The sequence below is a fragment of the Oncorhynchus mykiss genome, chromosome 11 (assembly GCF_013265735.2).
Source record: "Oncorhynchus mykiss isolate Arlee chromosome 11, USDA_OmykA_1.1, whole genome shotgun sequence".
NCBI classification, from domain to species: Eukaryota; Metazoa; Chordata; class Actinopteri; order Salmoniformes; family Salmonidae; genus Oncorhynchus; species Oncorhynchus mykiss.
In genome coordinates, this window is record NC_048575.1 from 72,589,633 (window position 1) to 72,615,040 (window position 25,408).

General features: G+C 42.5%; 2 protein-coding genes across 2 annotated transcripts in view; one reads left to right on the forward strand and one right to left on the reverse strand.

Annotated features, from left to right (window-relative positions):
- The first annotated feature begins 5,724 nt into the window (after positions 1 to 5,724).
- Positions 5,725 to 7,283, forward strand: LOC110536648 (alpha-(1,3)-fucosyltransferase 7-like). The gene has a single exon (XM_021622380.2). It carries the CDS (start codon positions 5,840 to 5,842, stop codon positions 6,878 to 6,880), a length of 1,041 nt encoding a protein of 346 aa, XP_021478055.1. The 5' UTR covers positions 5,725 to 5,839; the 3' UTR covers positions 6,881 to 7,283.
- Positions 7,284 to 8,154: 871 nt separating this feature from the next.
- The window catches only part of LOC110536361 (neural proliferation differentiation and control protein 1), a 49,534-nt gene continuing 32,280 nt past the window's right edge, over positions 8,155 to 25,408 (reverse strand). The window contains exons 3-9 of the mRNA XM_021622107.2: positions 17,049 to 17,144; positions 16,625 to 16,849; positions 12,589 to 12,655; positions 12,318 to 12,402; positions 11,926 to 12,005; positions 11,444 to 11,543; positions 8,155 to 11,170 (exon numbers count right to left, since the gene is read on the reverse strand). Coding sequence (XP_021477782.1) covers positions 11,099 to 11,170; positions 11,444 to 11,543; positions 11,926 to 12,005; positions 12,318 to 12,402; positions 12,589 to 12,655; positions 16,625 to 16,849; positions 17,049 to 17,144 — 725 coding nt within the window. The 3' untranslated portion in view covers positions 8,155 to 11,098. The remainder of the gene's footprint in view (positions 11,171 to 11,443; positions 11,544 to 11,925; positions 12,006 to 12,317; positions 12,403 to 12,588; positions 12,656 to 16,624; positions 16,850 to 17,048; positions 17,145 to 25,408) is intronic.

Below are 25,408 nucleotides of genomic sequence, written 5' to 3' on the forward strand. Positions count from 1 at the left end.
AGGGAGCAGTTGTTGTTGGGGGTTAACTGCCTTGCTCAAAGGCAGAACGGCAGATTTTTCCACCTTGCCGGTTCAGGGATTGGAACCAGCGACCTGTCGATTACTTGCCCAACACTCTTAACTGGTAGGTTTGCTGAGCACAGGTGTCATGAGGAAGGTCATCTCTGTGACATGTAGCGTTTCAACCTGGTCTCAGAGCATTTTGTATTATTCTTTACGTAAAACACTTTAGTATGTATTAACTTGTGGATGTACATAACTCATTTTGTATGATATGTTATGAATTATGATTTGTATTATATGTTATGAAATTGCAAAACATACAATACGTTACGAATTTGAAAAAGATACTATATGTTACAAATTTGCGGGAAATATACAGTACCAGTCAAAAGTTTGGACACATCTACTCATTCAAGGGTTTTCTTTATTTGTACTATTCTCTACATTGTAGAATAATAGTGAAGACATCAAAGCTATGAAATAACACATATGGAATCATGTAGTAACCAAAAAATATGTTTTATATTTGAGATTCTTTAACCAGCTTCATGAGGTGGTTACCTGGAATGCATTTCAATTAACAGGTGTGCCTTGTTAAAAGTGAATTTGTTGAATTACTTTCCTTTTTATTGAGTTTGAGCCAATCCGTTGTGTTGTGACAATGTAGGGGTGGTATACAGAAGATAGCCCTATTTGGTGAAATACAACGTCCATATTATGGCCAAAACAGCTCAAATAAGCTAAGAGAAACGACAGTTTATCATTACTTTAAGACATGAAGGTCGGTCAATACTGAACATTTCAAGAACTCACGGAGTTCAAGTAACAGACATCTCAACATCAACTGTTCAGAGGAGACTGCGTGAATCAGGACTTCATGGTCTAATTGCTGCAAAGAAACCACTACTATAGGACACCAATAATAAGAAGAGACTTGCTTGGGCCAAGAAACACGAGAAATGGATGTTAGACATGTGGAAATCTGCCATTTGGTCTGATGAGTCTAAATATGACATTTTTGGTTCCAACCGCCGTGTCTTTGTGAGACGCAGAGTAGGTGAGCGGATGATCTTTGCATGTGTGGTTCCCACAGTGAAACGTGTGGGAGTGCTTTTCTGGTGACACTGTCAGTGATTTATTTAGAATTCAAGGCACAATTCATCAGCTTGGCTACCACAGCATTCTGCAGCAATACGCAATCCCATCTGGTATGCGTTTAGTGGGACTATCATTTGTTTTTCAACAGGACAATGACCCAGCACACCTCCAGGCTATTTGACCAAGAAGGACAGTGATGAAGTGCTGCATCAGATGACCTGGCCTCCACAATCCCCCGACCTCAACCAAATTGCTCTAACTAATTGAGATGGTTTGGGATGAGTTGGACTGCAGAGTAAAGGAAGAGCAGCCAACAAGTGCTCAGCATATGTGGGAACTTGTTCAAGACTGTTGGAACATTCCTTATGAAGCTGCTTGACCAAGAAGGACAGTGATGAAGTGCTGCATCAGATGACCTGGCCTCCACAATCCCCCGACCTCAACCAAATTGCTCTAACTAATTGAGATGGTTTGGGATGAGTTGGACTGCAGAGTAAAGGAAGAGCAGCCAACAAGTGCTCAGCATATGTGGGAACTTGTTCAAGACTGTTGGAACATTCCTTATGAAGCTGCTTGAGAGAATGCCAAGAGTGTGAAAAGCTGTCACCAAGGCAAATGGTGGCTCATTTGAAGAATTTAAAATATAATACATTTTTGGTTACTACATGATTCCATGTGTTATTTCATTCTTTTGATGTCTTCAATGTTATTATACAATGTAGAAAAAAGTAAAAATATAGAAAAACCATTGAATGAATAGGTGTGTCCGAACTGTATGTTACAGTCAAAAGCTTGGTGGCTAACGTTAGCTTGGTGGCTAACGCTAGCTAGGCTAGGGGTTAGAGTTAAGGTTAGGGTTCATTTTAGGAGTTAGGTTAAAGGGTCAAGGTTAGGGTTAGGAGAAGGGTTAGCTGACATGCTAAGTAGTTTTTTTTACATGCTAGGTAGTTGCAACTAAAAAGTCGCAAGTAGTTGAAAACCACCACACTTTCATTTTTGTCTTAAGTAACCATATGACTTACAGTATGTAGGGCGGCAAGTAGCGGTTAAGTATTGCAGGGCCAGTCACTGAATTGTTGCTGGTTTGAATCATTAAGCTGACTAGCTGAAAAATCTGGCGATGTGCCCTTGAGCAAGGCACTTAACCCTAATTGCTCCTGTAAGTTGCTCTGGATAAGAGTTATGTTACCTTACATATCATACTAATTTGAGTGTCACTGATGCACATGTACTATATTACATCTAGTCTATGAGACCAGCGGAGAGTTTACATATCCCGGTGTTGATAAAAGGCTTGGAATGGAATGTGGTGTTCATCTGGGTAAGGTCATGTTCCAAAAAAGAAAAAGTGACGTTATACATTATAGAATAATAGTGAAGTCATCAAAACAATTAAATACCACATATGGGATCATGTAGTAACTAAAAAAGTGTTAAACAAATCAATTATACATTTTATATTTGCCTTGATGACAGCTTTGCACACTCTTGGCATTCTCTCAACCAGCTTCACCTGGAATGCTTTTCCAACCGTCTTGAAGGAGTTCCCACATTTGCTTTTCCTTCACTCTCCGGTCTGACTCATCCCAAAACATCTCAATTTGGTTGAGGTAGGGGGACTGTGGAGGCCAGGTTAACTGATGCAGCACTCCATCACTATCATTATTGGCGAAATAGCCCATAGACAGCCTGGAGGTGTGTTGGGTCATTGTCCGGTTGAAAAACATACAATAGTCCCACTAAGCCCAAACCAGATGGGACTGCGTATTGTTGCAGAATGCCGTGGTAGACATGCTGGTGAAGTGTGCCTTGAATTCTAAATAAATTACAGATGGTGTCACCAGCAAAGCACCACCACACCTCCACCCACATGCTTTCCGGTGTGAAATACAAATGTGGAGATCATCCGTTCACCCACACCGCGTCTCACAAAGACACATGTGGTCGGAACCAAAAATCGCCAATTTGGACTTGAGACCAAATGTCCATTGCTTGTGTTTCTTGGCCCAAGCAAGTCTCTTCTTCTTATAGGTGTCTTTTAGTAGTGGTTTCTTTGCAGTATTTCGACCATGAAGGCCTGATTCATGCAGTCTCCTCTGAACAGTTGATGTTGAGATGTGTCTGTTACTTGAACTCCGTGAAGCATTTATTTGGGCTCCAATTTCTGAGGCTGGTAACTCTAATGAACTCATCCTCTGCAGCAGAGGTAACTCTGAGTCATCCTTTCCTGTGGCGGTCCTCATGAGAGTCAGTTTAATTATAGAGCTTGATGTTTGCACTTGAAGAAACTTTCAAAGTTCTTGAAATGTTCAGTATTGACTGAACTTCATGTCTTAAAGTAATGATGGACTGTCATTTCTCTTTGCATATTTGAGCTGTTATTGCCATAATAGGAACTTGGTATTTTACCAAATAGGTCTATCTTCTGTATATCCCTCTACCTTGTCACAACACAACTGATTGGCTCAAACACATTACTTCCATTAATTAACTTTTAAGAAGGCACAGCTGTTAATTGAAATGCATTCCAGGTGACTACCTCATGAAGCTGGTTGAGAGAATGCCAAGAGTGGGCAAAACTGTCATCGAGGCAAATGTGTCTATTTGAAGAATCTCAAATATAAACTATATTTTGATTTGTTTAACACTTTTTTGGTTTCTACATTATTCTATATGTGTTATTTCATAGTTTTGATGTCTTCAATATTATTCTACAATGAGAAAATAGTCCACCACTACCACAAACAGTTGAAGTCGGAAGTTTGCATGCACTTATGTTGGAGTCATTAAAACTCGTTTTTCAACCACTACACACATTTCTTGTCAACAAACTATAGTTTTGGCAAGTCGGTTAGGACATCTACTTTGTGCATGTCACAAGTCATTTTTCCAACAATTGTTTACAGACAGATGATTTCACTTATAACTGTATCACAATTCCAGTGGGTCAGAAGTTAACATACACTGAGTTGACTGTGCCTTTAAACAGCTTGGAAAATTCCAGAAAATTATGTCATGGCTTTAAAAGCTTCTGATAGGTTAATTGACATCATTGGAGGTGTACCTGTGGATGTATTTCAAGGCCTAGCTTCAAACTCAGTGCCTCTTTGCTTGACATCTTGGGAAAATTAAAAGTAATCAGCCATGACCTCTGAAAAAAATTGTAAACCTCCACAGGTCTGGTTCATCCTTGGGAGCAATTTCCAAATGCCTGAAGGTACCACGTTCATCTGTACAAACAATAATACGCAAGTATAAACACCATGGGGTCACGCAGCCGTCACACCGCTCAGGAAGGAGACGCATTCTGTCTCCTAGAGATGAATGTACTTTGGTGCGAAAAGTGCAAATCAATCCCAGAACAACAGGAAAGGACCTTGTGAAGATGCTGGAGGAAACAGGTAAAAAAGTATCTATATCCACAGTAAAACGAGTCCTATATCGACATAACCTGAAAGGCCGCTCGGCAAGGAAGAAGACACTGCTCCAAAATCACCATAAAAAAGCCAGACTACGGTTTGTAACTGGACATGGGGACAAAGATCGTACTTTTTGGAGAAATGTCCTCTTGTTTGATGAAACAAATATAGAAATGCTTGACCATAACGACCATCGTTATGTTTGGAGGAAAAAGGGGGAGGCTTGCAAGCCGAAGAACAGCATCCCAACCGTGAAGCACGGGGGTGGCAGCATCATGTTGTGGAGGTGCTTTGCTGCAGGAGGGACTGGTGCACTTCACAAAATAGATGGCATCACGAGGAATGAAAATTACGTGGATATATTGAAGCAACATCTCAAGGTATCAGTTAAAGCTTGCTCGCAAATGGGTCTTCCAAATGGACAATGACCCCAAGCATTCTTCCAAAGTTGTGGCAAAATGGCTGATGGACAACAAAGTCAAGGTATTGGAGTATCCATCACAAAGCCCTGACCGCAATCCTATATACAATTTGTGGGCAGAACTGAAAAAGCGTGCGCGAGCAAGGAGGCCTACAAACCTGACTCAGTTACACCAGCTCTGTCAGGAGGAATGGGAAAAAATTCACCCAACTTGTTGTGGGAAGCTTGTGGAAGGCTACCGGAAACGTTTGACCCAAGTTAAACAATTTAAATGCAATGCTACCATTGAGTGTATGTAAACGTCTGACCCACTGGGAAGGTGATGAAAAAAATAAAAGCTGAAATAAATCATTCTCTCTACTATTATTCTGACATTTCACATTCTTAAAATAAAGTGGTGATTGTTTTACTAGGATTAAATGTCAGGACTTGTGTTAAACTGAGTTTAAATAGATTTGGCTAAGGTGTATGTAATCTTCAGACTTCAACTGTATATACAGTACAAAATCCATGTGTATGTGTGTGTATAGTGCATATGCTTTCGTGTGTGTTTGCATGTGTCTGTGCCTATGTTTGTGGAAAGGTAAGCATTTTCTGCATTATACAGTGATTTAGTGGTAAAACAAGGAGGTGAGTAAACTCTGATCACCAGTCACGGTAAAAAAAGTAACGCTTTTCAATTCATTTTTCCACAAAAGGTGGGTAAACTGTGTTTATTTGTGTGTACCCTCCACTACACCCCTGATTGGATACTCATTTATTTTTGTCTTACCAGGGAGGAAATACCACACTACTACAGTAAAAATCCCAAGGAGATTGTGTGATTGTGGACTAAACTAAAGTACGCTGCAATTGTACCAGTCAGTGTGTTGCTTGCCTGTCATCCCCTGAGTCAGAGATGGCTGCCTCCATGCCCCTGTTCCTCTCCGGCATCATGATCGTCAGCATCTCCTTGTACTTGCTCCACAAGAGGCTGCAGGCTGAGATAGGGACCACTCATCAACACCACCTCAGGAACCTCACCATTCTGCTGTGGCACTGGCCCTTCAGCCGCCACTACAGCCTGGAGGGAGACATTTGCAGAGACGAGTACGGTATCCAAGGCTGCCTCCTCAGTGACAACACCTCCCTGTACCCTCAGGCAGACGTGGTGGTCTTCCACCACCATGAGCTGAGGACGGGTCGCTCCGCCCTGCCTCTCCATCTCCCACGGCCGGCCTCCCAGGGCTGGCTCTGGCTCTCCCTGGAGCCCCCGGTGAACAACGGCAACCTGACCCAATACAAAGGACTGTTCAACTGGACCATGAGCTACCGAGCAGACGCTGATGTACCAATGCCCTATGGGAAGACGGTGGAAGTTCTCGTTCCACCAAACAGCAACAGCAGCAGCTATGTGATCCCTAAGAAAGGGGCTTGCCTGGCCAGCTGGGTGGTCAGCAACTACAGCCCTGACCATGCCAGGAGTCAAGTCTACCAGAGCCTAAGGAAGTACATTCCTATAGAGGTGTATGGCCGCTGGCTAAAGAGGCCACTGACCGACCAAAGTCTGATACCCACCATTGGCCGCTGTAACTTCTACCTGGCCTTTGAGAATTCGGTGGCCATAGACTACATCACTGAGAAGCTGTGGAGGAATGCCTACCAAGCAGGGGCAGTACCCGTGGTTCTGGGGCCCTCTCGGTCTAACTATGAGGCCTTGGTGCCCTCAGGCTCGTTCATCCATGTCAGTGACTTCAGCAGCACAGAGCGGCTGGCTGCCTTCCTACAGCAGCTGGCCACAGACAGAGGGCGTTATGAGGCTTACTTCAAGTGGCGTCAGACCCATGAAATCAAGACATACACAGACTGGAGAGAGAGGCTCTGTAATATCTGTATCATCTATCACAGACTGCCAGCTAAAAAGGTGTACTATGATCTGGATGGATGGGCCAATAGATAACAGGCAAAAACTGCTTTTACTGCAAGTTATTTGGTAACAGTGCAATTGTTAAGTAAAAAAATAGGTAAGTTTAAGAAATTTTAAAAAACAACAGTGAAAAGACATGTTCAACAACCTTTGATGGGCAGTACTTACAACAGGGCCAGTTCGTTCACACACAAAATGTCACAGGTAAAACGTGAAATACATTAATTTCTGCATTGTTGTGATAGTGTGTAACTTAAACATCCATTACAGCATTGCATTTTGGTCCCCAATGCAGAAACACCACAGAAAAATCACAACTTAAAAACAACTTAAAGAAGGGAAGAGTAAGTATGAATGTGTACCCACAGTGTCCGATCACATTTAAGGTCCCATTGACGACATTCCAGCCTTTACAAGACCAAGAATTGCCACAAATAAAAACATTACACAACCCTGTAAGCTGGCTCATAATTCTATTTAAATGGCACAAGGACATTTCTTTCCCAGCAGTAATACTGAGGGTAAGCTTTCAAGGATTTTTTTCTCTCAATATTTGGCTACACACAATACTCTACGGTACAGTTCATACCCTTCATAGGCAGTTGATGAATGTCCTCCATCTCACTCGGTTCGGGGCAAGTTTTTCCAGGTCACACCAGTTGAGGCCGCTCCCAGTCATTTCTGCCTCGATCCCTCTCCTCCAAATGTTTCTGGGTCGACCACAAACCACAAACAAAAACCCTGTACAAATACTAAATCTAAACAACCCGTCTCAGAGAAATGACTGTGCATTGAAAGTTCTGTATGTCACTCAATTCAACCGTACTCCTCTGTATCCGAATGTAACTTTGACTAATTGTGATGCATATGATTTCATTTCTAGTGTCAATGCAGATCACACACCAAGGTGGTGCCCTATTCCCTACATAGTGCATTTTATAGGGTATTCCTATAATTAAATCATATGCATCACAATTAGGTTGCCATTTCGTATGCAAAAAAAACAGTTTCTGGTCTAGATACTGAGGGGATGTTGCTTTATCATATCAATGTCTATGGATTCAGGGAACAATCCAACAATAACAGAACATGCAATAAACAGCTCTGACCACCAGAGGTCAGGATTACCTAAAAATTGAATGAACTTGAACCGATAACAATATGCTTTTTACCTCATCACTTGTTTTTAAGGCTAGATCAGCTATTAACATATATTTTGCTGCTCTCTCACGAGATCCAAGACAGTTGATCAGCTTGCAACAAGATTGTATATCATATCATTAAAGAAAACAGCACAGCAGACCATGTTGCAGTGAAGATAATATAAATATTTATTTTCCAATGTTCATCTCTGAAATGTTTACATGCATCATGTCCAGCAATTCCAGTAGTAGTGAAAGAGGTCGGTCATCTCTCAGGGTTGGTGTGTTAATTCATCTGGTGTGTCGTTATTTAGAGAGGGTGGTTTTACTGTTTAAAAGGGGAGTCCTGGAGATGTATAACCATCCACATTCATGAGAGAAAACAAAGAGCAACTTTCAATCCATCAAACTCAAATTTCTGGAAAACCTGGGAAATGTTATTTGCATTTTGCAACCCTAGGGGACAATATTGATGTAGGTATATGGTAACTATATGGTAGCAGCCAAAGAAGGTTTAGGTTTGATGTTCATCTTTACCAGTAATCTAGGCCTACATCAATGAATGGGTCCATTCTACAAGTCCAATACTCTTTCTGTCTCACATACATTGTTCTTGAGGACCAAAAAGGAAAATCAAATCATCTGCACCCATTACTGTATGTGTCGGACCACTTCACTGTTCTTCAGAGAGAGTGGAGGCAGAGTTAGGGGAACAGTTAAATGAAAATTCCACCCGAAAACTAGTTTTTTTTTCATTAGTCCATGGTTGATATAGTCCCAAAATGTTTTGTATGTCAGCAATGAAGATATACAACTTCTATATATATTTAGAAGTTGTATATGTATATATATATACACAACTATACAGAAATATAGCCAGTATGACGCATTTTGCATCATGATCCAAAACGCAGCATCATATGATGCTCGATGCATCATACCAGCTGTATTTATATGCATTTTGAAAATTGATTGCTGAAATGCAAAATATTTTGGGACTATGTCAACAATGGACTAATGAAACAAATACCGAAATATAGTTGTGTGGAGTTGTCCTAAGTAAATAAAAGAGCTAATAACAACACGCTTTCCTGAGAAATAACCGCAATAGGCAACTTCTGAACAGACTCTAATGTACATCCAAAATGGCACCCTATTCCTTATATAGTGCACTACATTTGACCAAAAACTATAGGGCATTCGTCAAAAGCAATGCCCTATATACGGAATAGGGTGCCATTTTGGAGGCACACTAGGCTAAAGAAAAAAAGGTTTATTTGACACAGCAATCAGAAATATAGAATAATAATGTGTACAAATACATCATTAGAGCCAGGTTGCCATCTCTCTGTACAGTACACATCAGTGGCTATTTACATAAATAACATCACAAATCATGGGACAAGCCATGTGTTTGTTTGATACGGTATATTCAGTGCTTGACTTGGACTGAAATATGTTCCGGTACTCATTCTGGGTGCCGGTACTGTTTATATTTAGATGCAGGAGCTCCACAATACTTTTGAGCTAATATTCTATATAAGAGGAACAGGAGCTCAAGCAGTTGAGGTGCCGGTACTCCAGCAAGCTCCTGCCCAAGTCAAGCACTGTGTATATGTATGTACATAGTGGGGTTGCTCTGTTTCAGAGTTCTGTAAAGAAGTTCCAAATTCCTTTGAAATCATTCAAGTTATTTAAATATCATCATAAGCAAGTTTACACAAGAAACTTGTAAGGATCATAAATGCATATTGAATTGTATCCCTTTTTCAGCAGAGCACAGCATCATCAAGTCATGCATAGAGGGACCATTGATACTGAGACTATAATGGCTACGTAACAAAGCGTAAAGGTTTACCATACATACTGCATGTGTACATTTATGAAACATTAAAATCACCTTTGTATGTAAGAACAAAATAAAAACAACTTTTTGGTAATGAAGAAAGTCAAAGATGAGTTGATCCAGATCTTCGGAATGCGTCATTAATGACACCATATTCTCCACATACTGTAGTGCACTACTTCTGACCGGGGTCGATATAATGCGCTGGCAAAAGAAGGGCACCATGTAGAGAATAGGGTGTCATTTGGGACACAGATATTTAGTCTGCCAATGATTACTATTGACAGCTTGATAAATTGGCATATTCCCACTGTGCTCCAGCTCTGTTTCAAAGGCATATGGCCTAACATCTGCAGTTCCAGAATGATTTATAGGACCAGTTCCCAGACCCAGATTAAGCCTATTCCTCAACTGAATTTTCAACTGAGATTATCAATGCTTTTTAGTCCAGGAGTCTGGGTCATACTGCAGTCTATGATTTAGGAAACTTGTATCTGGAATGGTTATTCAATTTCACATTCTGCACAAAGTGTGTGCCTCCAACACAATCTTCCTGTTCACTATTACTAAAGGTTTGTGGTTTGGACATTGGCCTGTATAGTTCACTGTAAGTCATGGTCTGGGTAACATTCAAAAGTATGATGCAAGTATCAACGTTAGTCTCCACAGATTGTGTAATGTAATAAATCATACACCCACAGACCAATAACATTTATTTTTTCAATGTAGTTCTTCTCTGCTCTCTTCCTGAACCTTTCTGTCGGTATCTGTCGTATGAAGCAGGGTAGTATTCATTAGTGCACACCGTAGAACATTTTTCAACAGAACACGAAAAACAGTCAGTTGGTTGTGCACGTTTGACAGAAAAAACAGAGGATATTACAGAATCAAATCCACAAGAGATAACAGAGTTAACATACAACAAAACAAGGCATGGTTATGATAGGCCAGACGGAAAGCTTAAAGATCATGTAGGGTTTCTGAGAGTGTGAGACGTCATTGGTCCCAGATATCAGTCTGTTTCAAGAGGAGATTCACGTCAGTCGGTCATTCAGATATAATGTTCATACAGTCCTCCTCCTCCTCCTCGTCACCAGCCCTTCAGTGTAAGTAGTGTATCATGTGGGACAGGTCAAAAGGTCAGACAGAGAAACCTGATGTGTGTTTGTAGGTGTGCAAGGGAGTGAGTATGATTTGATCTTCCTGTACATGTAGGGTGGTATGTTTTATAGGTGCATATCAGAATGTCCAGAGTTGTCAGGGTTACTTGTGGCTCCTCTGAAGGTAAAGGGTAGAGTCATCAAACAAAGGATTCTTCACCTCCATCTCTCCTGTCTAGAGAGCAAAAGAGAGAAGGAGAAAGAAAGATAGAAAAAGAGAGAGCGAAAGAAAGGAGAGAAGAGTAAGTTATTACACAGCTAAAACAACAAAATGTGTGTATCTGTAGCCTATTGTAAGTAGAAATGTATGTAAACTAAATGTACAGCATTTAACTAAAGGTAAATATATATTGGATATCAGCCATCGCTGCCTCTCCATGTCTGTCTGCTATTGTACTGCATGGCTGTGCAGTACACTGTATGTGCATCAGGTATGTCCGTCTCTTACCGGGGCCAGTCCAGGGCACTCGTATACCGTGAAATCCCCATCCTCATTCTCCTCATCTGACGTGGCCCCGGAGTCAGGCACCTTGGGTTCATCCCTGTGTCTGGAGACAAAGGAAAAACACTGAGTCATGGAGGTATCCAACCACATCACATAACATCCCAACCCACCATTCACAGAGGAGAACACCGATACAGACTGACAGGAGGACAGGGAAGGAGAAGAGAGGGAAGAGGAGGGAGACAAAGCCAGTGTCTGGAAACATTTACAGCTTACTTCCTCCATACCCCCTCAAATCCTCTTAAAAAACATGGGACCTTGGACCTCCACCAATTAGCTTTGAAAGGAGTTGAAGGAGAATCAGGAAGCAAGAAATGGACAGCTAGTAACATTTTTAGACAGCCAGGGTCAGAGAGCAGACTAAACTGGCAGACAGATATGTCTGGTTAAAAGACAGACAGAAGGCCATGTGGGGTATGACTCACTTCTCCAGGCAGAGCATCTGCTGTTTCTGGTGTTGGTAGTGGTACATCTGGGCACTCTGAGCCAGCCTCCTATCCCCAAGCTGCAGGCAGGACACAGAGGGAGGGCCCGAGATGACATGGCTCTCAACCAGAAGCCGTTTCAGTATAACATTTATTGTACAGAAGATATGTTTGTTCCCATGTGATTAGTATGTTATCAAATCAAACTTTAGATTTATTGAAAATAAAAAATAGTTTTACAGTAAAACAATACAATTAAGGAGATAAAATAAACAGATGGCAATTAATGAAATGTATAAAATAACATGAAAAAAAAAAAACTTTCTTCACTGACATGAATATTATCTGTTGTAACCATGACTTTGTGTGATTGTGTGTTCTGCTGTACATACCACATCATTGTCATAGGAATGGGGCCCCATCCCCCCATAAGCTGGGTAGTCGACCTTCTGAGCCAGCCGCACACCTCTCTGCAACCTGGGATAAGATGGGGGACATCATGGTCAGTTTCCCATGACCACATTATTAAATAACATGACAATTATTAAAATGAGTCAGTACATTTAACTAAGTGAAGTAGGGAACAACAACCACGTATCACAGTTATCGCAGACCATTCTTCCACATAGCAGGTATCAGTGCAAAACAGATGTAGAGTTTTACCTGATCCAACAGACAGCAGCCAAGAGCAAGGCAACAGACCCCACAACCAAAAACACACTGGTCATGACTGTGAAGAGATAGAGAAAGGCTGTCAGGAGAAGAGGAAGAAACATCTGGCAGAGGAAGACATATTACCCAGAATACCAGGAACAGATCAGGTGGGGAGACAGTAAGGAAGTGGGTGTTTGTGGGGTGCATCTCAATTGTAAACTCAGCAACAAAAAAAAAGAAACGTCCCTTTTTCAGGACCCCATCTTTCAAAGATAATTTGTAAAAATCCAAATAACTTCACAGATCGTCATTGTAAAGGGTTTAAACATTGTTTCCCATGCTTGTTCAATGAACCATAAAGAATGAATGACCATGCACCTGTGGAACGGTCGTTAAGACACTAAGCTTACAGACAGTAGGCAATTAAGGTCACAGTTATTACAACTTAGGATACTAAAGAGGCCTTTCTACTAACTCTGAAAAACACAAAAATAAAGATGCCCAGGGTCCCTGCTCATCCACGTGAATGTGCCTTAAGCATGCTGCAAGGAGGCATGAGGACTGCAGATGTGGCCAGGGCAATAAATTGCAATGTCTGTACTGTGAGATGCCTAAAACAGCGCCACAGGGAGAGAGGACGGACAGCTTATCATCCTCGCAACACCTGCACAGGATCGGTACATCCGAACATCACACCTGCGGGACAGGTACATGTTGGCAACAACAACTGTCCGAGTTACACCAGGAAAGAACAATCCCTCCATCAGTGCTCAGATTGTGCGCAATAGGCTGAGAGAGGCTGGACTGAGGGCTTGTAGGCATGTTGTAAGGCAGGTCCTCACCAGACATCACCGGCAACAACGTTGCCTATGGGTACAAACCCATCGTCGCTGGACCAGACAGGACTGGCAAGAAGTGCTCTTCACTGATGAGTCGTGGTTTTGTCTCACCAGGGGTGATGGGCGGATTTGCTTTTATCGTCGAAGGAAAGAGCGTTACACCGAGGCCTGTATTCTGGAGCGGGATCGATTTGAAAGTAGAGGGTCCGTCATGGTCTGGGGCGGTGTGTCACAGCGTCAATGGACTGAGCTTGTTGTCATTGCAGGCAATCTCAACGCTGTGCATTACAGGGAAGACATCTTCCTCCCTCATGTGGTACCCTTCCTGGAGGCTCATCCTGACATGACCCTCCAGCATGACAATGCCACCAGCCATACTGCTCGTTCTGTGCGTGAATTCCTGTAAGACAGGAATGTCTGTGTTCTGCCATGGCCAGTGAAGAGCCAGGATCTCAATCCCATTGAGCATGTCTGGGACCTGTTGGATCGGAGGGTGAGGGCTAGGACCATTGCCCCCAGAAATGTCCGGGAACTTGAAGGTGCCTTGGTGGAAGAGTGGGGTAACATCTCACAGCAAGAACTGGCAAATATGGTGCAGTCCATGAGGAGATGCACTGCAGTACCTAATGCAGCTGGTGGTCACACCAGATACTGACTGTTACTTTTGATTTTGACCCCCCCTTTGTTCAGGGACACATTATTCAATTTCTGTTAGTCACATGTCTGTGGAACTTGTTCAGTTTATGTCTCAGTTGTTGAATCTTATGTTCATACAAATATTTACACACGTTAAGTTTGCTGAAAATAAACATAGTTGACAGTGAGAGGACATTTCTTTTTTTGCTGAGTTTATTTCCTTGATTCCTCGCATCCTTTCTCATTGGAACCTCCGATCTTCTACTTGAACGTGCTTAGAGAGGGAGACGAGGAGGGACGATGTGAGGAAACAAGGAAATACAATTAAGATTCACCCATGTACGAGAAAGGAGGACAGGAAAGAGTCCATCCGCAAATTGTCAATATTAATAGGCAAGAGCAGTGACAGTCAGAGCAGCATTCACAAGAGCAGTGTCAATCAGAGCAGCATTCACAAGAGCAGTGTCAATCAGAGCAGCATTCACAAGAGCAGTGTCAGTCAGAGCAGCATTCACAAGAGCAGTGACAGTCAGAGCAGCATTCACAAGAGCAGTGACAGTCAGAGCAGCATTCACAAGAGCAGTGTCAATCAGAGCAGCATTCACAAGAGCAGTGTCAGTCAGAGCAGCATTCACAAGAGCAGTGTCAGTCAGAGCAGCATTCACAAGAGCAGTGACAGTCAGAGCAGCATTCACAAGAGCAGTGTCAGTCAGAGCAGCATTCACAAGAGCAGTGTCAGTCAGAGCAGCATTCACAAGAGCAGTGTCAGTCAGAGCAGCATTCACAAGAGCAGTGTCAGTCAGAGCAGCATTCACAAGAGCAGTGACAGTCAGAGCAGCATTCACAAGAGCAGTGTCAGTCAGAGCAGCATTCACAAGAGCAGTGTCAGTCAGAGCAGCATTCACAAGAGAAGTGTCAGTCAGAGCAGCATTCACAAGAGCAGTGTCAGTCAGAGCAGCATTCACAAGAGCAGTGTCAGTCAGAGCAGCATTCACAAGAGCAGTGTCAGTCAGAGCAGCATTCACAAGAGCAGTGTCAGTCAGAGCAGCATTCACAAGAGCAGTGACAGTCAGAGCAGCATTCACAAGAGCAGTGTCAGTCAGAGCAGCATTCACAAGAGCAGTGTCAGTCAGAGCAGCATTCACAAGAGCAGTGTCAGTCAGAGCAGCATTCACAAGAGAAGTGTCAGTCAGAGCAGCATTCACAAGAGCAGTGTCAGTCAGAGCAGCATTCACAAGAGCAGTGTCAGTCAGAGCAGCATTCACAAGAGCAGTGTCAGTCAGAGCAGCATTCACAAGAGCAGTGTCAGTCAGAGCAGCATTCACAAGAGCAGTGTCAGTCAGAGCAGCATTCACAAGAGCAGTGACAGTCAGAGCAGCATTCACAAGAGCAGTGTCAGTCAGAGCAGCATTCACAAGAGCAGTGTCAGTCAGAGCAGCATTCACAAGAGAAGTGTCAGTCAGAGCAGCATTCACAAGAGCAGTGTCAGTCAGAGCAGCATTCACAAGAGCAGTGTCAGTTAGAGCAGCGTTCACAAGAGCAGTGTCAGTCAGAGCAGCATTCACAAGAGCAGTGTCAGTCAGAGCAGCATTCACAAGAGCAGTGTCAGTCAGAGCAGCATTCACAAGAGCAGTGTCAGTCAGAGCAGCATTCACAAGAGCAGTGTCAGTTAGAGCAGCATTCACAAGAGCAGTGTCAGTCAGAGCAGCATTCACAAGAGCAGTGTCAGTCAGAGCAGCATTCACAAGAGCAGTGTCAGTCAGAGCAGCATTCACAAGAGCAGTGTCAGTCAGAGCAGCATTCACAAGAGCAGTGTCAGTCAGAGCAGCATTCACAAGAGCAGTGACAGTCAGAGCAGCATTCACAAGAGCAGTGTCAGTCAGAGCAGCATTCACAAGAGCAGTGTCAGTCAGAGCAGCATTCACAAGAGCAGTGTCAGTCAGAGCAGCATTCACAAGAGCAGTGTCAGTCAGAGCAGCATTCACAAGAGCAGTGTCAGGTCAGAGCAGCATTCACAAGAGCAGTGTCAGTCAGAGCAGCATTCACAAGAGCAGTGACAGTCAGAGCAGCATTCACAAGAGCAGTGTCAGTCAGAGCAGCATTCACAAGAGCAGTGTCAGTCAGAGCAGCATTCACAAGAGCAGTGTCAGTCAGAGCAGCATTCACAAGAGCAGTGTCAGTCAGAGCAGCATTCACAAGAGCAGTGTCAGTCAGAGCAGCATTCACAAGAGCAGTGTCAGTCAGAGCAGCATTCACAAGAGCAGTGTCAGTCAGAGCAGCATTCACAAGAGCAGTGACAGTCAGAGCAGCATTCACAAGAGCAGTGTCAGTCAGAGCAGCATTCACAAGAGCAGTGTCAGTCAGAGCAGCATTCACAAGAGCAGTGTCAGTCAGAGCAGCATTCACAAGAGCAGTGTCAGTCAGAGCAGCATTCACAAGAGCAGTGACAGTCAGAGCAGCATTCACAAGAGCAGCAGGATGCGGAGAAATTAATTCTCAACACAGATCAGGGAATCATGGTTGTCATTCAAAAAATGGGTCAACTGGGACTGAGGATTAAGGTTACATACTGATAAACACTCGGCTGTTGGAGGGGTAAGGGATGATCAGGGGACCGCTGCGTACTGCTGTGGCGTGGCTGGTAGTGGTGGTGTTGGCTGTAGTGATAGAGGTGGGTGGAGGGGCTGTAGTGGCGCTGTGTGTAGTAGGCTGCTCTGTGGTAGGCCGTTGGGTGAGGATCATTGATCTGTCATCCTCCTCCTCCTTGACTTTAGGAACATCCTGAAAGGAAGAAGCTAGGAGGAGATACAAAAATAAAATATAATTAAATGGTAATTGATAGCAAGGCAAAACGACATCTACTACTAACTTAGCAAATGGTATGGTATTACTGGTCACATTATGTTAATACTATTTGCAATTTAGTAAAATCTTAGTCAATCAAACCTTCTGAAGTAGCACCCTTTGGGACGAGCCAAAGGTTTGTCCTCTCACCTGGATGTCTGAAACCTGATTCAGTCTCCTGTTGGCTGATGATGGTGGACAGGAAGTCTATCTCCTCGTCCACTTCAGGGAAAGTGGTCACTTTGCCTGCATCAAAAAGGAGACAGAAGATGTGGGTCACTGGGTTTCAATGATTACACAATGATGAGGCAGCATTTCTAATGGAATTTCAGATTTTCCATGCGAGTGAAGGAGAGGAGAGGATGGGAGAGAGATAATGAATCATCCTCAACCATCCCAATGATTCCAGGTTTGACTCAGATCTACAATCACCAATGATGACCTCATACTACACCATACAGAGTGCCTATGGAGACTGATTGTCCACAACAAATCAGTCATCAGATGCTGACAACATAGGCTACACCTAATCAACTACTTATATCCATACAGAATGAAACACTATGAAATACAGTCATAGCCACTGTACTGAATAGATCCAGTGTCTATTCATACTATACAGTGGATTTGGAAAGTATTCTGACCCCTTGACTTTTCCCACATTTTGTTACGCTACAGCTTTATTCTAAAATTGATTAAATAGCCCCCCACCCCCCATCTACACACAATACCCCATAATGAAAAGCAAAAACTGTTTTTTAGAAACTTTTGAAAAATGGAAATATCACATTTACATAGTATTCAGACCCTTTACTCTACTCAGTAGTTTGTTGAAGCACCTTTGGCAGCGATTACATCATTGAATCTTCTTGGGTACGACACTACAAGCTTGGCACACCTGTATTTGGGTAGTTTCTCCAATTCTTCTCTGCAGATCCTCGCAAGCGCTGTCAGGTTGGATGGGGAGCGTCACTGCACAGCTATATTCTGGTCTCTACAGAGATGTTTGATGGGGTTCAAGTACGAGCTCTGGTTGGGCCACTCAAAGACACTCCTGCATTGTCTTGGCTGTGTGCTTAGGGTTGTTGTCCTGTTGGAAGGTGAACCTTCGCCTCAGTATGAGGCCCTGTAGGCTCTGGAGCAGGTTTTCATCAAGGATCTCTACTTTGTTCTGTTCATCTTTCCCTTGATCCTGACTAGTTTTCCAGTCCCTGCCACTGAAAAATATCCCCACAGGATGCTGCCACCACCATGCTTCACCATAGGGATCGTGCCAGGTATCCTCCAAACATGACGCTTGGCATTCATGCCAAACAATTCAATCTTGATCTCATCAGACCAGATAATCTTGTTTCTCATGGTCTGAGAGTCCTTTAGGTGCCTTTTTGCCAACTCCAAGTGGGCTGTCATGTGCCTTTTACTGAGGAGTGGCTTCCGTCTGGCCACTCTACCATAAAGGCCAGATAGGTGGAGCTCTGCATAGACGGTTGTCCTTCTGGAAGGTTCTCCCATCTCCACAGAGGAACTCTGGAGCTGTGTCAGTGTGACCATCAGGTTCTTGGTCACCTCCCTGACCATGTCCCTTCTCCCCCAATTGCTCAGTTTGGCCAGGCATCTCTAGGAAGAGTCCTGGTGGTTCCAAACTTCTTCCATTTAAGAATGAGGCCACTGTGTTGTTGGCGACCATCAATGATGCAGAAATGTTTTGGTACCCTTCCCCAGATCTGTGCCTCGACACAATCCTGTCTCGGAGCTCTACAGATAATTCCTTCGACCTCATGGCTTGGTTTTTGCTCTGACATGCAGTGTCAACTGTGAGAACATATATAGATAGGTGTGTGCCTTTCCAAGTCATGTCTAATCAATTGAATTTACCACAGGTGGACTCCAAGTTGGAGAAACATCTCAAGGATGATCAATGGAAACAGGATGCACCCGAGCACAATTTTGATTCTCATAGCAAAGGGTCTGAATACTTAGGTAAATAAATAAGTATGTTTATGTTTTAAATATTTTTGTTTTCAATTTTTTATAAATGAGCAAAAATGTCTAACCTGTTTTTGCTTTGTCTTGTTGTTATGGGGTATTGTGTGTAGATTGATGAGGGTGAAAGAAACAATTTCATCAATTTGATAAAAAGGCTGTTGCGTAACAAAATGTGAAAAAAGTGAAGGGGTCTGAATACTTTACTGAATGCATGGTATGATCTTATTAATAGAAATGCTGTGGGTCAGGAGATCAACAGGAAACCACAGCTGACTAAAGGAAATGCAGAGTCTCTGCTACTTGACTCCAGAAGAAACACATTTTAATAGGGACCCAACATGGCTGCCATACGGAATTACATAATGTCATGTAAATGCACCATTAAGCATTAAGGCAGGAGAATCCGGGGATTATCGTGAGAATAACACCTGACTAAGGCCTTTTCTTAGGACCGAAGCCAAGCCAAGAAAAAAGCTGCAACAATGCTGCACAGGTATGAGTGTCAGCCTACCCCGGCCAAACCCTCCCCTAACCCAGACAAAGCTGGGCCAAACCCTCCCCTAACCCAGACAACGCTGGGCCAAACCCTCCCCTAACCCAGACAACGCTGGGCCAAACCCTCCCCTAACCCAGACAAAGCTGGGCCAAACCCTCACCTAACCCAGACAAAGCTGGGCCAAACCCTACCCTAACCCAGACAAAGCTGGGCCAAACCCTCCCCTAACCCAGACAACGCTGGGCCAAACCCTCCCCTAACCCGGACAACGCTGGGCCAAACCCTCCCCTAACACGGACAGCGCTGGGCCAAACCCTCCCCCTAACACGGACAGCGCTGGGCCAAACCCTCCCCCTAACGCGGACAACGCTGGGCCAAATTGCGCCGTCCTATGAGACTCCCGATCGCGGCGGGTTGTGATACAGCCCGGGATCGAACCAACCCAAACTGTTGCAAACCAAATGCTAGACTATGAGCATGGGAAGACAGTGTCTAGATGCCAGGGGAGATGAAGTTGATCAATTGTCTGGCTGGACTGTGGGACAGTGGATGCATATTGATAATTCAAATGGAACTAATAACATGCATTACACGGGGATCGTGGTGAATAACAACCATTCTGCATTCAGGATCTAAACAACCTGTTTTATAATGAAGCAATAAGGCCCGATGGGGTGTGGTATATGGCAAATATACCATCCTTAAGGGATGTTCTTATCCACGATGCAACATGGAGTGCCTGGACACAGCCCTTAGCCATGGTATATTGACCATATACCACCAACCCCCCCAGAGGTGCCTTATTGCTATTATAAACTTGTTACCAACATAATTAGAGCAGTAAAAATAAAATGTTGTCATACCCGTGGTATACGGTCTGATATACCACGGCTGTTTCTAATATTTCATAATGTATATAAATGTAATGAATGTATCTGCGTGACTCCATCCATATACCACATACTGGTACTCAGGACTGGGAGGAATGCCAGACAGAAGAAACTGCTCCATGCTGTCCCTATGTGGCAAGTGTGAAAAAACACCTATAAACAACAAGTGAATTGACAAATCGCTCATCAAGTACAAAAGCCTTGCGCAAACAAACTGTAGCCTATTACAAGCATCAAAGAGCTTTGTGTTGGCGGAGAGAACACACTGCATGTTTACATTGGATTGGTGTGTGATCCATCATACAGTTATGATGAGGCTCTGTGTGCCAGGGAGACAGACTGACTGATGCATGGTGCAGCGTGTGGTTCTGTAGTGTGTGTCCCGGCGTATTTTAGACTGAGTAAGCCAGTGATACTGTAATGCTGGCTGAATCAGAGAGTGGGTGAGAGTGAGGGGTGCAGTGTGTATGTGAGAAAGTGTGTGGGTATTGGTGAGAGTAGGTGAATAAGTGTGGTGCAGTACGTGGGTGGATGGGTCAGCCTCTCTGTCACGCAGTGCTGCTCTGAGCGTGTGGGTGAAGGGTACAGAGGGCAGGAGGGAGATACAGAGATAATGAGAGAGGGAGAAAGAAACAGAGAGAGGAAGAGAAAAATACTGTAGAGAGAGAGTGATTGAGAAAGAGAGAGAGATACAGAGAGAGAGAGATACAGAGAGAGAGAGATACAGAGAGAGAGAGAGATACAGAGAGAGAGAGAGATACAGAGAAAGAGAGATACAGAGAGAGAGAAATAGAGAGATATCTGTCACAAAATGTCAATTCAATTCAAAAAGGTGCTTTCCTTTATTGGCATGATAAACATACTGTATGTTTACATTGCCAAAGCAAGTAAAATAAATAAACAATAGTGAGAAAAGACAAAATTGTGAGAAAAAACAGAATGAACAGCTCTGCACACAGGTCAGAGAAGCAAAGTGCTCAGTCATCTAAGGTTATACAATACAGATGGGTTCACCTGTGGCTTCTAAGATCTGAATAATACATTAGTATAGATCCATCTGCTGGGAACCCTGTAATCAAACCTTCCTATTCAGTCCAATTCAACTATTGTATTCAGCAGACCACAGATGACTCAAATTATCTTGTGTTCCTTGGATAAAGAAAATCATAAACGTATATCATCTAGAAGCTTAACAAAAACCTGTATTTTCTGTGAAAAACAGAGGACATCCTTTGTGTGTGTGTGTGTGTGTGTGTGTGTGTGTGTGTGTGTGTGTGTGTGTGTGTGTGTGTGTGTGTGTGTGTGTGTGTGTGTGTGTGTGTGTGTGTGTGTGTGTGTGTGTGAGAAGAGGCAACCCCGGGATGCTGGCCTTCTAGGCAGAGTTCCTCTGTCCAGTGTCTGTGGTCTTTTGCCCATCTTAATCTTTTCTTTTTATTTGCCAGTCTGAGATATGGCTTTTTCTTTGCAACTCTGCCTAGAAGGCAAGCATCCCGGAGTTGCCTCGTCACCATTGACGTTGAGACTTTGCTGGTACTATTTAATGAAGCTGCCAGTTGAGGACTTGTGAGGTGTCTTTCTCAAACTAGACACTCCAATGTACCTGTCATCTTGCTCAGTTGTGCACCGGGGCCTCTCACTCTTTCTATTCTGGTTAGGGCCAGTTTGTGCTGTTCTGTGAAGGGAATAGTACACAGTGTTGTACGAGATCTTCAGTTTCTTGGCAATTTCTCGCATGGAATAGCCTTCATTTCTCAGAACAAGAACAGAATGACGAGTTTCAGAAGAAAGTTCTTTGTTTCTGGCCATTTTGAGCCTGTAATCGAACCCACAAATGCTGATGCCACTGATACTCAACTAGTCTAAAGAAGGCCCGTTTTATTGCTTCTTTAAATCAGCACAACAGTTTTCAGCTGTGCTAACATAATTGCAAAAGGGTTTTCTAATGATCAATTAGCCTTTTAAAATGATAAGGTTGGATTAGCTAACACAATGTTGGAACACAGGAGTGATGGTTGCTGATAATGGGCCTCTGTATGCCTATGTAGATATTCCATTTTTTTTTAAGTCAGATGTTTCCAGCTACAATAGTAATTTACAACTTTAACAATGCCTACACTGTATTTCTGATCAATCAGATGTTATTTTAATGGACAAAAAATGAGCTTTTCTTTCAAAAGTGACCCCAAACTTTTGAACGGTAGTACACGTGCACACACACACACACGTAGTACAAATAAAGAAAAACCCTTGAATGAGTAGGTATCTAACAAATATACACAGTACCAGTCAAAAGTTTGGACACGCCTACTCATTCAAGGGTTTTTCTTTATTTTTACTATTTTCTACATTGTAGAATAATAGTGCAGACATCAAAACTATGAAATAACACACATGGAATCATGTAGTAACCAAGAAAAAGTGTTAAATCAAAATATATGTAATGTTTTAGATTCTTCATAGCAGCCACCCTTTGCCTTGATGACAGCTTTTCACACTCTTGGCCTTTTCTCCACCAGCTTCATGAGGCAGTGAGAGCTGTTGAGACTAACAACTTGGAACACTACGTCATTTCCATGTGGATAATATTTGGATGAGACGTTGACCAATGAGATTACAACCTATATGTTGGATTCATGTGTCCATCTCAACCAAAAATCCAAGTTATAGTATAAACTTTAAATACAGTTTGATTTGATTGAGTTCTATTCTTTAACTTTGATTTCTGGTTGAGATGGAGATGTGAATCCAACATATCAATTATTCATTTGTAGACAAACTGGAATTAAAGCGAGACTGAGTCCGTGGCACATTTATAACTATCCAAGCAGATGAATCTCATTCAAATGTTGATATTTGGTTGCGTTGACAATCAAATTTAATATCACTAAATATCATTACATTTGAAATCAAGCAGAGCTTGAAATCAGAGTTTGAACCCTCTTGTATTGTTTATTTTAGTTGAATTCTGCTGTTGATGACATATCAAATGCTATAGGTAGCCTAGTGGTTGCTAGATCGAATCCCCACGCTGACAAGGTAAAAATCTGTTGTTCTGCCCCTGAACAAGGCAGTTAACCCAGTGTTCCTAGGCCGTCGTTGAAAAGAAGAATTTGTTCTTAACTGACTTGCCTAGTTAAATTAAAAAAATATAGGCCTAAATAGCACCATTGGTGAGTGATAAAATATGATCACATTTGATTTTCTCTGTTAAACCTTTGAAATGACTTTGATAGCAACCGTGGATGTATTTTGTTTTTAAGTGGAGATCACTCAATAATCATTCTCACGATAGCACACTGGTAGTAGTCACTGACAAATATCATAGCTAAGCTGGGCTTGGTTTAAACCCTGGATGGGAGACCGAAAGGACACTGTAGCTGTAGATACATACATTTTCAGTAGGAGATGCTGCTCAGCCTATTGTTTATTTCTTCTGGTAGTGGATAAGTTGAAATCAGACTTTTTAAATGTACAAATTCAACATATTTTAGTGAAGGTTTGTCTGTTGAAATTTGGTTACCATGATGATATAATCTTGTGGTTGAAATTTCACCCTCAAAACAGTTGACGTTGATGACTTTTTCCGATCCAATGTATTTACAAAGTAGATTCCACATCACAATACGTTGACAAATGACTTTGAAACAACGTTGAATTGATCAGTTTGTACCCAGTGGGTAGGCGGTGAGTGAGTCAGAGCTGACTTCAGCTGAGTGGGATCTAATACAGGCCAGTGGGCTGCTCAGCACTTAACACTGGTAGCCGGTATCTCTCTCTATTACATCTCTTACTACAGACCAGTTTCCCAACAGCAATGGAACTTAGGCTTAAGAATGTTTTAACGGTGCATCTTTCCTACATCGACCAAAGATGTAACATGAGTTTACCAAAACACCACGCAGAGAGAATGTTTGCTAAGTGAGTCATTGAGGCATGTTACAATACAGATGGTATCAAAAGAAAGGAAGCACTGCTCTCGGATCAGTGTTCTACCTTTCCAATCTTACCTTAACATTATAATTATTACAATGACGACAGATCAGCTCATAGAGAGATTTTAGCCTATCACCTAAAGGCTACAAATATTGAGGTGGCAAGTTGGGCTACACATTATGAAATATATTAAAACAGTAGAATACAAATAGTTAAATAAAAATTGATTTCAATATCATTCAAATATATAAGTCTATGAAGTCTATACTGTATTTATATATTTGAATACAGTCATCTCGGTTTTCATTTGAATCCTGTGGTTTTATATCCTTGGATAGTTATGCAAAGAAATGGGCAATTTAGTATTTGTAGGCAGTGTCACATTCATTCTGAAGATTCTAACGATGTGAACGTAGCCTTAAGATACCGGGTTCAGGCCAGACAGCCATGCATCTCACACAGATGGTGAATCAGGTGAAATGATCCCGAATATAAACTCATTTCCGTTTCAGTCTTTCGTCAATGGTGTACTGGATTTCTTTCCAACACTAATCTTTCTTTCTTTATGTATGGTCTTGATGTTTTGTCCCCTCCAGTGGTAGAACTAAGACTACATCTAAGATATCTCTTTAGGGTTTTAGTGACAATTGTTTTCTATCGGTACCACTTTCATTTTGGCCAAAACCATAAGAATCTATTCCATTGCTCTAACTCTCTCGAAACTGACCTTTTTCCTGAGCGATCATCTCTCATTCCCCTGATGACGCATCACCTAGCAGCATAATTAACACTCGTTAAAGTCAGAGGCTGTGGGGGACTGGAAGGAAGAGACTAAACCTAATAGCATCTTGCCATTAAAATGGAGCACCGTAAACTCCTTTTCACATTAAACTAGTCTCCTGTGACAACGAGAACATTAAAATGGAGCACCATGAACTCCTTTTCACATTAAACTAGTCTCCTGTGACAACGAGAACATTAAAATGGAGCACCATAAACTCCTTTTTACATTAAACTAGTCTCCTGTGACAACGAGAACATTAAAATGGAGCACTATAAACTCCTTTTCACATTAAACTAGTCTCCTGTGACAACAAGAACATTAAAATGGAGCACCTTAAACTCCTTTTCACATTAAACTAGTCTCCTGTGACAACGAGAACATTAAAATGGAGCACCATAAACTTAAAATGTTACATCTGTTG